At 37.2% G+C, this 12551-nt stretch overlaps 1 protein-coding gene across 1 annotated transcript; it reads right to left on the bottom strand.

The window, feature by feature from the left end:
- Window positions 1-3043: 3043 nt before the first annotated feature.
- On the bottom strand, window positions 3044-9250 carry LOC145205063 (sodium- and chloride-dependent taurine transporter-like). The gene is made up of 12 exons (XM_080077710.1): window positions 8191-9250; window positions 8003-8134; window positions 7553-7835; window positions 7326-7458; window positions 7115-7249; window positions 6556-6659; window positions 6406-6499; window positions 5960-6103; window positions 5742-5870; window positions 5099-5305; window positions 4120-4296; window positions 3044-4053 (listed from the first exon to the last, which is right to left on the bottom strand). Exons 1-12 carry the CDS (start codon window positions 8339-8341, stop codon window positions 3991-3993), a joined length of 1752 nt encoding a protein of 583 aa, XP_079933836.1. The 5' UTR covers window positions 8342-9250; the 3' UTR covers window positions 3044-3990.
- Window positions 9251-12551: the final 3301 nt, after the last annotated feature.

Genomic DNA, 12551 nt, shown 5'->3' with positions numbered 1-12551 from the left:
TTTGAAGCGAGTACCGATACCGAGTACGAGTACCACATGTATATACCTTCGATACCGAGTACCGAGTACGATTACCGAGTACTTAGGTGTAGTGTTGTACTTAGTTGTATATCACTGGCTAATTTATCTGCCATGGTCGGGGTACAGGCGTGCACACACACATGCCGAAAAATGTAATCTCCATGTGATAGCGAAAAAGATATACGTAAACTGGCAGAACTTTTTTCCAATTTTGTGCTGTCCGAAGCAAATATTGGCATAAAGTTGCCCGTATTCTTATGGTGTAAATCGGCCTTTGGTACTCGCACGTTGGTATCGAAAACTGAGGCAAAATATTTCGATACCGAGTACGAGTATCGATACCACTGAAATCGTTCGATACCATCGATACCGAGTACCGGGTACCCGTCCCATCACTAATATATATGAATGAATATACTCATACACTGCTTAATCATCACAAAAAAATCATTTTTGAATGTAGTAAATACTTCCAAAGATCAACAACAAATAGATTCAGAAATGAGCACCAGGATTGCACAAAAACGATAATGCAAACATTTGGTTGCATTAAACACCTTGCAAATAAATAGCATGTGAAATAAATAAATAAAATGAAAACAGAAAGTAGCACGCGACTTTCCTGACCTTGTAGTAAAATGCAACAAATCCACAAATTTATATACTCTGATCACATTCACCAGAAGCGTTACTGTCTTGTTATTTTTCAACACTCGAAATTGTACTTTGTACATACTACATACACTATCAGCGCGAACCAACGAAGTGAGTCCGGCATGCCCCAGTTTGTTATTGTGGTTAAGTTTTCCCGCCAGTCATTTGATTGACAGTAGACCTAAAATTATTAATTTTGCGCCATCCCGCGATCGCCAAAATTTCCTCACTTAGCTGTTTTTGTCCATCGCCTGTTTAGTACGTATTGTTGTTTCGAGTTCGAACTTGACAAACAAATGATCGGCTACTGGGGTTATTGTTAAGGTTTTTAACACCATTCACCTTGCTGCATTAATACAAAGCAGTGCTGTTTTTGAAACTTATTTACAAAAGTAATTGGGAATCATGCCTTGAAATCCAGGATTTGAACCGCTTGTCATATTGGCTCAGTTTCGGTTTGGCTTCGCTTATAGGGATCGGGTTTGGTTCAGGTGTTAAAAAATGTAGCCTAGGCTACATATTCCGGTCCGGTCAAATTACCCGGTCCGAACCGGTTATCGGATTTTAAACCGGTTTAAATTTCCTTTCTTTTAGTTTTAATTCTACTCATCATTTACACATCGCCTTATCAAACTTCAAAGGAATTTTGACCGTGCACTGTTATTTTTGACACGTATATCCTATTTAGGCTAGGTTCGGTTCCGGTTCACGTCCAACGCCAAACAAAATATAGGCTAGGGTTCGACTCTGATTCGGGTTTTTGGGAAATCGTATTTAGTGATTCGGGTTCGGTTCGGGTTTAATGAAATAAAACCGCTTAAGCCGGTTCGCAGGTTCAGTTCCAGCTCGACTCCTTGCTTGAAATACTAGGCTACATTTTTTGCTGAGAATATTTAATAACCTATTAGGACGATTCGGTGCACCTCTAATAGTAACTACCAAATACTGAAAGACTATTGTTGGCGACCGCGTAATCTGCACATATAGGCTAGTCTGTCTTCTCGCGCCATTCTACAATTTTAATGTGTGAGCATTGTAGGTTTCATTGCTGTAGGCTAGGCCAGTGTTTTCCAAAGTTTGGGTGGCCCGGTTTTGTGACGAAGTCATCTACTTTTAAACATTGTTTCAAAACCCTTATTTTTCCCCCATTTCCACAGCTTTAACCAGTTGCGTAATAATAATTTCGCCACAGTCTGTTTTAACATGTTAACGCAGTATTCGTCTGTGACGTCACAAGTTATCTGATGTACTGGCTAGAAATGTTGGGATAAATCGGTAGGTTTTGTCAAAAAAATCGAACAATTTCGGTAGCTACAGAAAATTCTCATAAAAACTAAATTTTGCGGAAGAATTGTTTTACAGATAAAAATGCATACCTATGGGTCGCGAAAGAGCACGAAATTAAATTTTACTTGGAAATGTTTTAAAAAGTTTGAGAACTGCTATAGGCTATAGTTATCCTCTGCTACATAAACAACTGTTCTAGCCTACCTAAGCTATAGAAAACAAGAAATGTAATAAAACTAAAAATTAAAAACAATTAAAAAAAATATTTGTGATTTGTATTCGTCTTTTGATGGACTTCACAACGCCCAAATGGTTATTTTCTCCTGTGAAACCACAATACTCTGTATAGTGGTTCCAAAACTCTGCTGGTATGCGAAGGTTTTTTAGATGAAAGCTTTCATGGTAACCGAAACAAAATTGTACTTAAATTGCGTTTTTGTGTGTTTCAGTTGTATATGGCGCAAAAGAACTGTACTTTATTGAGCGTAGATGTTGCATTGTAGACCTAGCCTAATTCCGGTTATGAGTGGTCAACAAACAAATGTTTTTGATGTCGGCGGTACGCGAACACTGTACGAAACCCCCAATACGTGAGTAGAAAACAGAATACGAACAACTGGTTATCGACAAGAGTACAAAACTACTTTATATTTTAGTGAAAAAACACCACCTTTTGCGCCGACTACCCACTGAGTCTATAAATAAAAAATCTAGAACCTTCATGGAGAGGTTACGTCCATTAAAACCATATAGCCCTGGCCTATATGGTACTGTATTCTGTTCGTTATTATTTATGGATCATTCGTTTTGGTGTTGCCAACCTTATAAGTTGCAACCTTATAACCTTATCCAACTATATAACCTTATATAACCTCGATGTCTATGGTAATACTTTTTGGTGTGATCATTATAATTGCCGGTCTCTTTAAATTAAAAGTTTTATATTCAGTCTTTGCTGATTTATAACACATGTGAATATTTTTATTTCAAACCGATATTACTTCAATTTTAATTCGCATTTGCCATGGCAAGTCTAAAATACGGCGCTGTGTGTGGGAAGTTCAAGAATTATTACAGAATGTTCAAAGCTTTCAATAATATTTAAAAACGACCATTGTTTGTGCGCATAGATTAAAGCTTCATACACAGGAAAAGTTAAATAACGTTTAAATCAACAAAGCATGCGATTAATGCAATATAGGGATACTTTATAACTGTTATAAAGCCTGACAATAGTTTGTACACGTGATTAAGAGCATATAGGGGAATGCAAGGTATATCAACGGAAGCTTTAACATATCTCATAGAGATAAAATATTTGACAAATTAAAAAACACATCATAAAACAACAACAATGATTAAAATCAGGGTTGGCATGATAATACTGCGTCGGCACCAGTACCCAACGCTTTGCATGATATCTGTCCAAATGCCGATACCTTAATAATTATGTAAAACTTGTTTTAACTTTTCGTTTCTGCGACACTAATTGCAAAAAGTCGATTGAAATGGATTTTCGACTCAGTCACCATTGCAACATAATTCTTCGTCTGTTCAGGGCTTTTGCAAACACCACCTAAAACGTAATAAGTGGCAGCAAGCAACATATCTTGGATTTTTAACGTTTGACCAGAAAATGTATTAACAAACAAGGTTTGACAATTTTTATTTGTTGTGCTAAAACAATACGGATAGGTCTTGACTAAAAATTAAATGATTTTTTGGTGGTGATAATTATGGTTTTGCAAGACCTCACTATAAAAGATCCGGCATCAAATAGGAACTCTGTAGTTTTTGTTTAAAAAATATCGGTTATTGGATTGAAAAGGGGGGTACCACGTAAACCCTAGTTAAAAAACTTCAACCTTCATTGAGTTTGGGTTCCGATGTACCTTTGTTTGTGAATTGGCAGAAACAAAAAAAAATGCAAATATGTTTAGATATATGTTGCAAAAACATTTTGCTAACCGACGTTGCAATAATAGCTCAAATGACTTTGCATTTAGAATGGCCTGCAGCCACAAACTTTTAAAATCGATCAGTGAGTAATACATTTTGTTTCACAACGTCTTTTCGTTCTCCTCGACGAAGCTGAAAAAAACATCTTTAAGTTGTGCTTGCAAACATGAGTTTTCTGTCATATTGTTGTCATGTTACCTCAGAGAGTTTGCCTCCGTTCCTGACAACTTTGAACACTTGGTAAATTGCAACGCCAGGAATCCAAAGAACCGAACTTAGGGTCAAAAGATGACAAAGAAACTGTGCCCAGCCAGGATAAACATAATCCTTGTATGTCAACGGTTTGTGGATTCCCCAATAATACACAGTTGTTATCTAAAAAATATCCTGTTTGCTTTTTTGATAAGGCAACACAGTCAGGGCTTTTCAAAATGTAATTCGCGACCCTGACGGGGTTTTCCAAAAAGTTTTTTGGCCGGAAGTATACAAATTTAATACAAAATTTAAGAAAGTATAATTTTTATTAAAGCTGTATAATTTTTAGTTGGGACTTTCATAGTGTCAAAGTCGTAACTGATGCAACTTTTACTGATGAAGCATGTAAACAGTAAACAGAACAAGACAGCTAAAATATACACTTTATATAGGTAGTATATGCTTTTTACCCAAATTTTTTGTTTGTTTTGCCAATTTGGAGTATTATTGTGATATACATGTCTGGATTAACTATTGGACAAAATAGATGCGTGCTTGGGCTACAAGGGAAAGGGCACCACCAAAACTTTCATAATACAATTTCAGTGGTGTCTATAATTTGTATTTAAATGTAACGCCAAAATTGTTTTCCAGTTGATGCGCCATCTTTTGTGAATGTAAATATTACAATGCAATAAATAAATGCTGATTTTACTCTCCTTATGCTTGCAACTAACCTATATCCACCCAATTAAGTGCTTAGGGTTTCTAAAGGCCTTAATCCGACTCTGGTGGTATAAAGTGACTGAAATTGCATTGATAGGTAATATGTTTAAAACAATGCGAGGGGTCGCGAAAAATGTATGAAATTGGAGGGGGTCGCGAGCTCGAAAGATTGAAAAACCCTGATGTAAACGATAAAACTTATTGGCTAGCGAAAACAAAAATTACACAACGTCAAAGCATTGTGGCCGTAACTTACACTACAAATAATAGGTGCCAAATATTTCCACGACAATTTGAGCCATAATCTTCCCATACGATTTCCAATCATGTCTGTGATTTCGTTCCAGTATTGATCGAAGCCGTAACACCAAGCTACCGCCACGCATTGACATCCACCCGTGAAAAACATGAACCAACCAGCCACGGCATAATTGTTGTACATTTCAAACACGTACACACCACCCTGTAAAAAGTATGGGTATCTTTAGTATTACTTATCAGGTGGCATTGGTTTCTGTTACTTCTAATAGCTGGGTCTAAAAAAAAACAGCAGCCAAACATGTTTTTTTATACATAAATAAGCAATACCTATCCACGCAGCTCACTGATTTGTGGTTATAGTAATGCAGGAAACTGTAATTAGGTTGTAAAACGGCTTGTTTTTGTCCAAAACCCACAGTACCATCGAATAGGAGCCATTGCCTGGGCGCAACAATTCTATTGTTATGTTATTCAAACGCTCTCGTAATGAGCTACGGCTTCACTCACGCTTACAGCGTTTTTGTATTGTATGCAAATTGTAACATCCGCAACGTTTAATACTGCTAAACGTTTGTTGCAATTTTATCGTGAGTTTTGCACATATAACCACCTTTTAAGATTAGAATCCCAAGTCTTACCTCAGTGACCATTGAAAGCCCAATCAGCATCAAGAAAGTGCAGAAAATTGCCTGACAAATTTCACGTCGCTTGCGGAGTTGCGGAAAGTTATCAAAGAAGAAACTCATCAGTGATTCTTGACTGACAAACTGAAAGATAAAATAAATCTCAAAGGATGCATGATATATTACAAAAACAACGAAAAAGATAGCACAACTTAGGTTGTACAATGTGTTACCTGGGAATCAAATCCTAGAAACAGAAGCGTAATAAAGAAGAGGGCGCACCAAAACTGTGGAAGAGGAAGAAGGGAAAGGGCTTGGGGATAAGCTATAAACGCTAGTCCAGGTCCGGAACTTACCACTTTATCAACGGTGGTTTTCTGTAAAGCAGAAATCGTAATGTGGTGAATTGCAAACCTCATGTAAAAGTATATCCGCAAGGCAGTTGAGAAGAAAAAACTAGTTTGTTAACGAGCTCCTATTTATTTAACCTGGATGAAAGGCTAATTATGGGAAGATCAGCCACTTCTTATCACTTCCTATAAGTCCCTCAAAAATATAATGAATGCGTTTAATAGCACCTTCTTGGACCTGAAAATGAATCGGGCCTTGAAGGCAAAATATGTTTTACTGCGACTCCCATGCCAATGAGCCTATATTCAATGTAATAATAATAAATTACCTGGAAATGAGCCATTGCTCCAAGTGTGGAAAAAACAGCAAAGCCACTTAAAAAACTTGCCACGGAATTCATCGCGGACATTAAAATTGAATCTCTGAAAGCAAGTTTAATCATGTTGTAAAATCTGTGAAAACCTGCAAAATGTTTTACCTTAGAAAGTTGTGGTGATAATCGTTGTAACTGCCCATTGTCGCAAGAACTCCACAAGCTGTACCGTAGGAGTAGAGAACCTGAGTTCCTGCGCTTACCCAAACCTAAAAATTCAAATAAAATTGGGAAGAGCCAGTTATACTGATAAAAAACTCATCTTAAAATAACATAAATACAGCAGGCCTTTTGAAGGCGTCATAACAAATCTAGCCGGATTTTAAGCGTTCCCACGTGACAATGCATGTGGCATCTCTGGAAAGGCTCCTGTCGTGCGTTCTAATCTTACCGCAAGATAGATTTTTCTCGCGCGTTGCCACATGGGAATGCTTGGGAGACTTGCTCGATTTGGTATAACGCCTTCCATAAGCCTCGCGTTCTAGGATTTTTATGTCAGTGTGCTGTGATCACTGTTCTACATAAACGCTTCAGGGCTAAACCCAATCGTCTGCAGTGCACTTTTATTGCACTGTTAATTTGCAATAAAGTTTCACTGTTTTTAAGTTTATTCGTATTTAAGTCTTGGGGCCGCTTTTTACAGCATTTTTTAATGTCAACATACCTGTGGATCTGCCAGACGTTCGAGATCAGGAACCAGGTAATATCTAAGACCATTTCCAGCGCCCTCTAGCGTTACACCACGAATCATAATGATAAAGATTAGCAAAAACGGAAGGGTGGCAGTAACGTAAACTATCTGCCAAAAGAAGTCGGTTATTACATTAAATTTGTAATACGGCTGTAATAAAAAAACACCATCGCAATAATTTCACCTTCGCTGTCCACTCCACACCTTTGAAAGTACACAAATAAATTCCGACCCATAATAACATTAGGTACAAAACCAAATCAGTACAAAAACGTCCCGGAATCTCCACACCAGGCGAAACCTTTAAAACTTCATTTCTAAAAAAACACATATATTTTATAGTTCTACTGCACAAAGCCTTGGTGAAAAGCTCATGAAAATTTCACATTAACACCCTTTGTGGTAACTTACAGCCAATATTCGGTTGCAGCAGACACAGTGCTTTCTGAAACATTGTGGGTAATGTTGACAGGATCTGAAATACCTAAAGTTCCGTTGTAAGTCGCGTTTGCAACGGACGCATTTAACAGATGGGCTGCAGTGACGCATCTAGCCGAATTCCATGCGTTATTGCAAGTTGACCAGGGCAGTGTCGTAGAAAAACTGTTGACAAGGTACTTCAAGGACCACGCAAGGATAATAGGGTAACTCACGTTGGAATGGAAAATTACCATTGATTGTGCAAATGCAATTCCTGCAGAACAGCACCGTATTCTTGTGTTAGTACGTTATCGGTGTAAATAAGGACAAACATTACAAAAGTTGCACTTGAATTGGTGAAAACTATTCCAATATGAAAATTGTGTAGTTAAAGCATAAGACGGAAGATAACTTATTGCAAAACAAGAACGATTTCAATACCTTTAAACAAAGGAATGGTGGCCCAACTTTGCACGATTCCTTTTCGAACACGTTGACCAATGGAAATTTCCAAAACTACTATTGGCACAGCGAGAATCGCCGCAAAAAAGAAATACGGAATCAAAAACGCGCCTGTGAAAATGAGATTGTTTGTTGGCTGTACAATACTAACACGCAATGCAACAAACCTCCTCCATTCTTGAAACAAAGATAAGGAAATCTCCAAATGTTTCCGAGTCCCACTGACATTCCAACAACAGCAAATAAAAAGTCAAATGATTTTTTCCACTTGGGCCGTTTTAATGCCACAATGGATGAAATGGTGTCATTTTTCTCCATTTTAGACTTTACGATTTAACAGACTTGCAGGTCACTCGAAAGTTAAAATAGATCTGTCTCTATTTAGCCACTTAATCCTCAAACTTTCTCAAGATTTGTATCCGCTTATTTGATGCTATAGGGTTGAAACGAATGCAGCCTGTTATTATGTAATGCCACATAGCCGTGCAAAGTGACCTGCTCGAACGACGAAAATGGCCCTTAGGCGCAAAAGCTGTACGCCTTAACAACACGCCAAAGTAATTTGATTGTTATCATCAATATATTAGTTTCAAAAACGATTACAGATCGACGGGGTTATTCGGGTAAAAAGCGTGTTAAAAGTCTTTTAAAAAAAGAAGCAGATCGCCTGTCAAGACGGTATGCCCTGACCTTAGATAACCATCACAGAGCCTTGAGGCGTCTTTCATTTGATCTTATACGCCGAGCATAGACGAAGATATGCGGGACAAACCGACTCAAGGTTTGTAAAGCTGATACATCGCGGTTAAGCTAGTAATTAACCATTTCAGTAAAACGGAATGTATGAAAGATTCAATTTAAATTATTTTTATTAAATTTACGCTACGTTTAACTGAAATTAAACTTAACATTTCTTTTAGCATGCAGAAAATCCGTTCTCTGATATCTATATTAACCAACCAACAAACAAACAAGTAATGAAATGTATCAACAATTCGGAATAAAGTTTTACCTCCGAAACTTTTCGAGCAACAGTCAAAAACAAACAAAATTTGTACGTTTTAAGAAAACTGGGGTGACAACACGACTAAAACTTTAACTATTTCGTATCTACTGTAATGCAAACAACTCTCTGAAAAGAGTGCTGCTTAATGGTGAAAATAACGGCCCAAATAGACGTTATTTTCACCATTAAACTTATGAACAGATCCGTATATAGTGTTCCAGAGTCTACGCAAAACAGATCGACAAAGCGACAGTTATGCAAAAAAAGACAGTTCGCAGAAGGAACGTTCAAGCAACAACATTCTGTTGGCATCATGGCAAAACACAGGAAGTTAAATCAATCGGGGTGTTACGGCTTTGCTCTTTTTGTTTACACTCAAGGCGATTTCTTCCTTTCCATGACTTCCACCGATTCATTCACATGACAACTTCCACCAAATATACTGTTTTTTTGGGTCGACCACGGCTTGGGTTAAATGTTGGCAATGGCATTATGTATTGGGAACCGAGACAAGCAGATTGACTTTTTTGAATCGTTTGAAGAAAGTATTCTATGTCGACGCAAAAGTTCTCAATTCGCACCAACCATAATGTGTTAAGCTTGTCGCTTTAACACATATATGACAGGGATATATCACTTAGTAACCCTAGCGGATGTAAAACAGGTATCAAATTTCAACCATCATGCAGAACAGGCTTTGAGGGGCGGGACAGGAAAAGAAGCAATATTTTTACTCTGAAAAAGTAAACCATTGCTAAAAGTGTGTTAAATTATGCGTAAACCCAAGTTCTGAGAAAAGACCTAGCAATGTTGATGTTTCAAATTCGTGTAAAGCTGTAACTGTTAATCTCTTCCTATTTATCAGGAAGGAAAAGTTCGAAACTTTCTTCGAAATTTTTCGCCTGCTACGCGGATTTAAACAGTTCCTACGCTGTGCTTTGTTTGTTTGTGTTTGTCCTGACTTCAGCACATTCACTCTTTTCGCGATAAATGTATATTTTTTAACACTTAGAGTGGGATGTTTTATCCCAACCAGCTAAACATGCTAATAGAAGCGATCAAGATTTTCCTGTTAATAAAAAAAACTAATTTTTCAATTCGTTCGGTTTCTAAATATTCGACAAAAACAAACCAAAGAGATTTGCAGATGATGCAGTTTTTAATTTGAGGTGAAAAAGGAACATCTGTTCTGTATACTGCTTTACATGTTCTGTACTGCTTTTACAAACATGCTAATAGAAGCGATCAAGATTTTCCTGTTAATAAAAAAACTAATTTTTCAATTCGTTCGGTTTTTAAATATTCGACAAAAACAAACCAAAGAGATTTGCAGATGATCCATTTTTAAATTTGAGGTGAAAAAGGAACATCTGTTCTGTACTGCTTTACATGTTCTGTACTGCTTTTACAAACATGCTAATAGAAGCGATCAAGATTTTCCTGTTAATAAAAAAACTAATTTTTTAATTCGTTCGGTTTTTAAATATTCGACAAAAACAAACCAAAGAGATTTGCAGATGATGCATTTTTAAATTTGAGGTGAAAAAGGAACATCTGTTCTGTACTGCTTTACATGTTCTGTACTGCTTTTACAAACATGCTAATAGAAGCGATCAAGATTTTCCTGTAAATAAAAAAACTAATTTTTCAATTCGTTCGGTTTTTAAATATTCGACAAAAACAAACCAAAGAGATTTGCAGATGATGCATTTTAAATTTGAGGTGAAAAAGGAACATCTGTTCTGTACTGCTTTACATGTTCTGTACTGCTTTTACAAACATGCTAATAGAAGCGATCAAGATTTTCCTGTAAATAAAAAAACTAATTTTTCAATTCGTTCGGTTTTTAAATATTCGACAAAAACAAACCAAAGAGATTTGCAGATGATGCATTTTAAATTTGAGGTGAAAAAGGAACATCTGTTCTGTACTGCTTTACATGTTCTGTACTGCTTTTACAAACATGCTAATAGAAGCGATCAAGATTTTCCTGTAAATAAAAAAACTAATTTTTCAATTCGTTCGGTTTTTAAATATTCGACAAAAACAAACCAAAGAGATTTGCAAATGATGCATTTTAAATTTGAGGTGAAAAAGGAACATCTGTTCTGTACTGCTTTACATGTTCTGTACTGCTTTTACAAACATGCTAATAGAAGCGATCAAGATTTTCCTGTAAATAAAAAAACTAATTTTTCAATTCGTTCGGTTTTTAAATATTCGACAAAAACAAACCAAAGAGATTTGCAAATGATGCATTTTAAATTTGAGGTGAAAAAGGAACATCTGTTCTGTACTGCTTTACATGTACATATATCCCAATCTATATAATGATACTACTGTAGCGTACAATCTTTATGTGCTTAAACCGGTGTACTGATGTGGCGTGAAGTGGTCGTATTTTATTGCGTTGCTGTTTGTCAAACCGCTCACTGGTGAGCACACCAAGACCATGTCAGAAACACGAATTGATGTGTTGGAGAGTGCTGTACTTTTGCTCAAAGAAGAGAATGTAGATCATAAACGATGAGTTTATATTTTAGAAAGATACTATGACAAAAATCGTTACATAAAGCCGTCTGTAAATACAGCGCAAGAAGAGGCCAAACCGGTTACTAAGTCTTTTGCGGGAACGACAAAGTTGCCAGGAATGTTTAGTGGAAATGGTGATCAACAGAGGGCACAATCCAAAAACATTTTGAGAATGCTGTCCTGGTAAACGATTGGAATATGTTGGAAAGGGGAAGATAGCTAGCCGCTTGTTTAACCGAAAAGGCAGTTATGACACGGGGAAATCTTCCAGGTGACCAAAGATGGGATTTGGAAAGCCACATTGCCGAAATGGGCAAGCAATTTGATACAAGCAATTCGCACCACGTGCCAGAGCAGCGTTTCATGCCGCTCGGCGTTAACACAGCGAGTCCAGCCTTGCCTTTTCAAATCGCCTGAGTTGTCTAATATAAGAAGGGCATCCTGATCTAAGTGGCAAGTGTGCTGAAGAGTTCCTCGTTTCAACAATTTTTGTCTGGCATTTTTTTTTGTTGAAGCGTTTTAGTGGTGAGAAATCAGTCGACTTTTAAAATGCGGTTGATGTGGTGACCACGATGGAATCGTATGCCCAAACGCAAAGGAAAACAAGTTATGAAAGCAAATGTCACCTCTGTGGCGAAGAAGGTCATTGGAAGCGGAGCTGCCGACACTCGTGGTGACTGGTGTAAAGGCCGAACCATCAGTCACAAATTATTAGGCCGAAACCGACAAAACTTTTCACATCGATGGCATAGTGGAACTAATACAAGTCCAGTTTTTGGTTGATATCGGGTCTTGTGTGTCTTGTGAAGATTCATAAAACATTATGCAACCACAAGTCCATTGACGGACATAACGTGAAAGTATAGGAATTTTTAGTGGACAAATGAATGTGATGCAGCAATTAGTTCTATAAAACAACCCGTGTTTGGCTAACCTTGTACTATCGTTGGCGTAAATTTACACTGCGGGCAGATCACGCTTCACTTAAAT

This window comes from Phallusia mammillata, chromosome 1, assembly GCF_965637545.1.
Source record: "Phallusia mammillata chromosome 1, kaPhaMamm4.hap1.1, whole genome shotgun sequence".
Taxonomy (NCBI): Eukaryota; Metazoa; Chordata; class Ascidiacea; order Phlebobranchia; family Ascidiidae; genus Phallusia; species Phallusia mammillata.
This window is presented reverse-complemented; position numbering and strand designations above follow the sequence as displayed.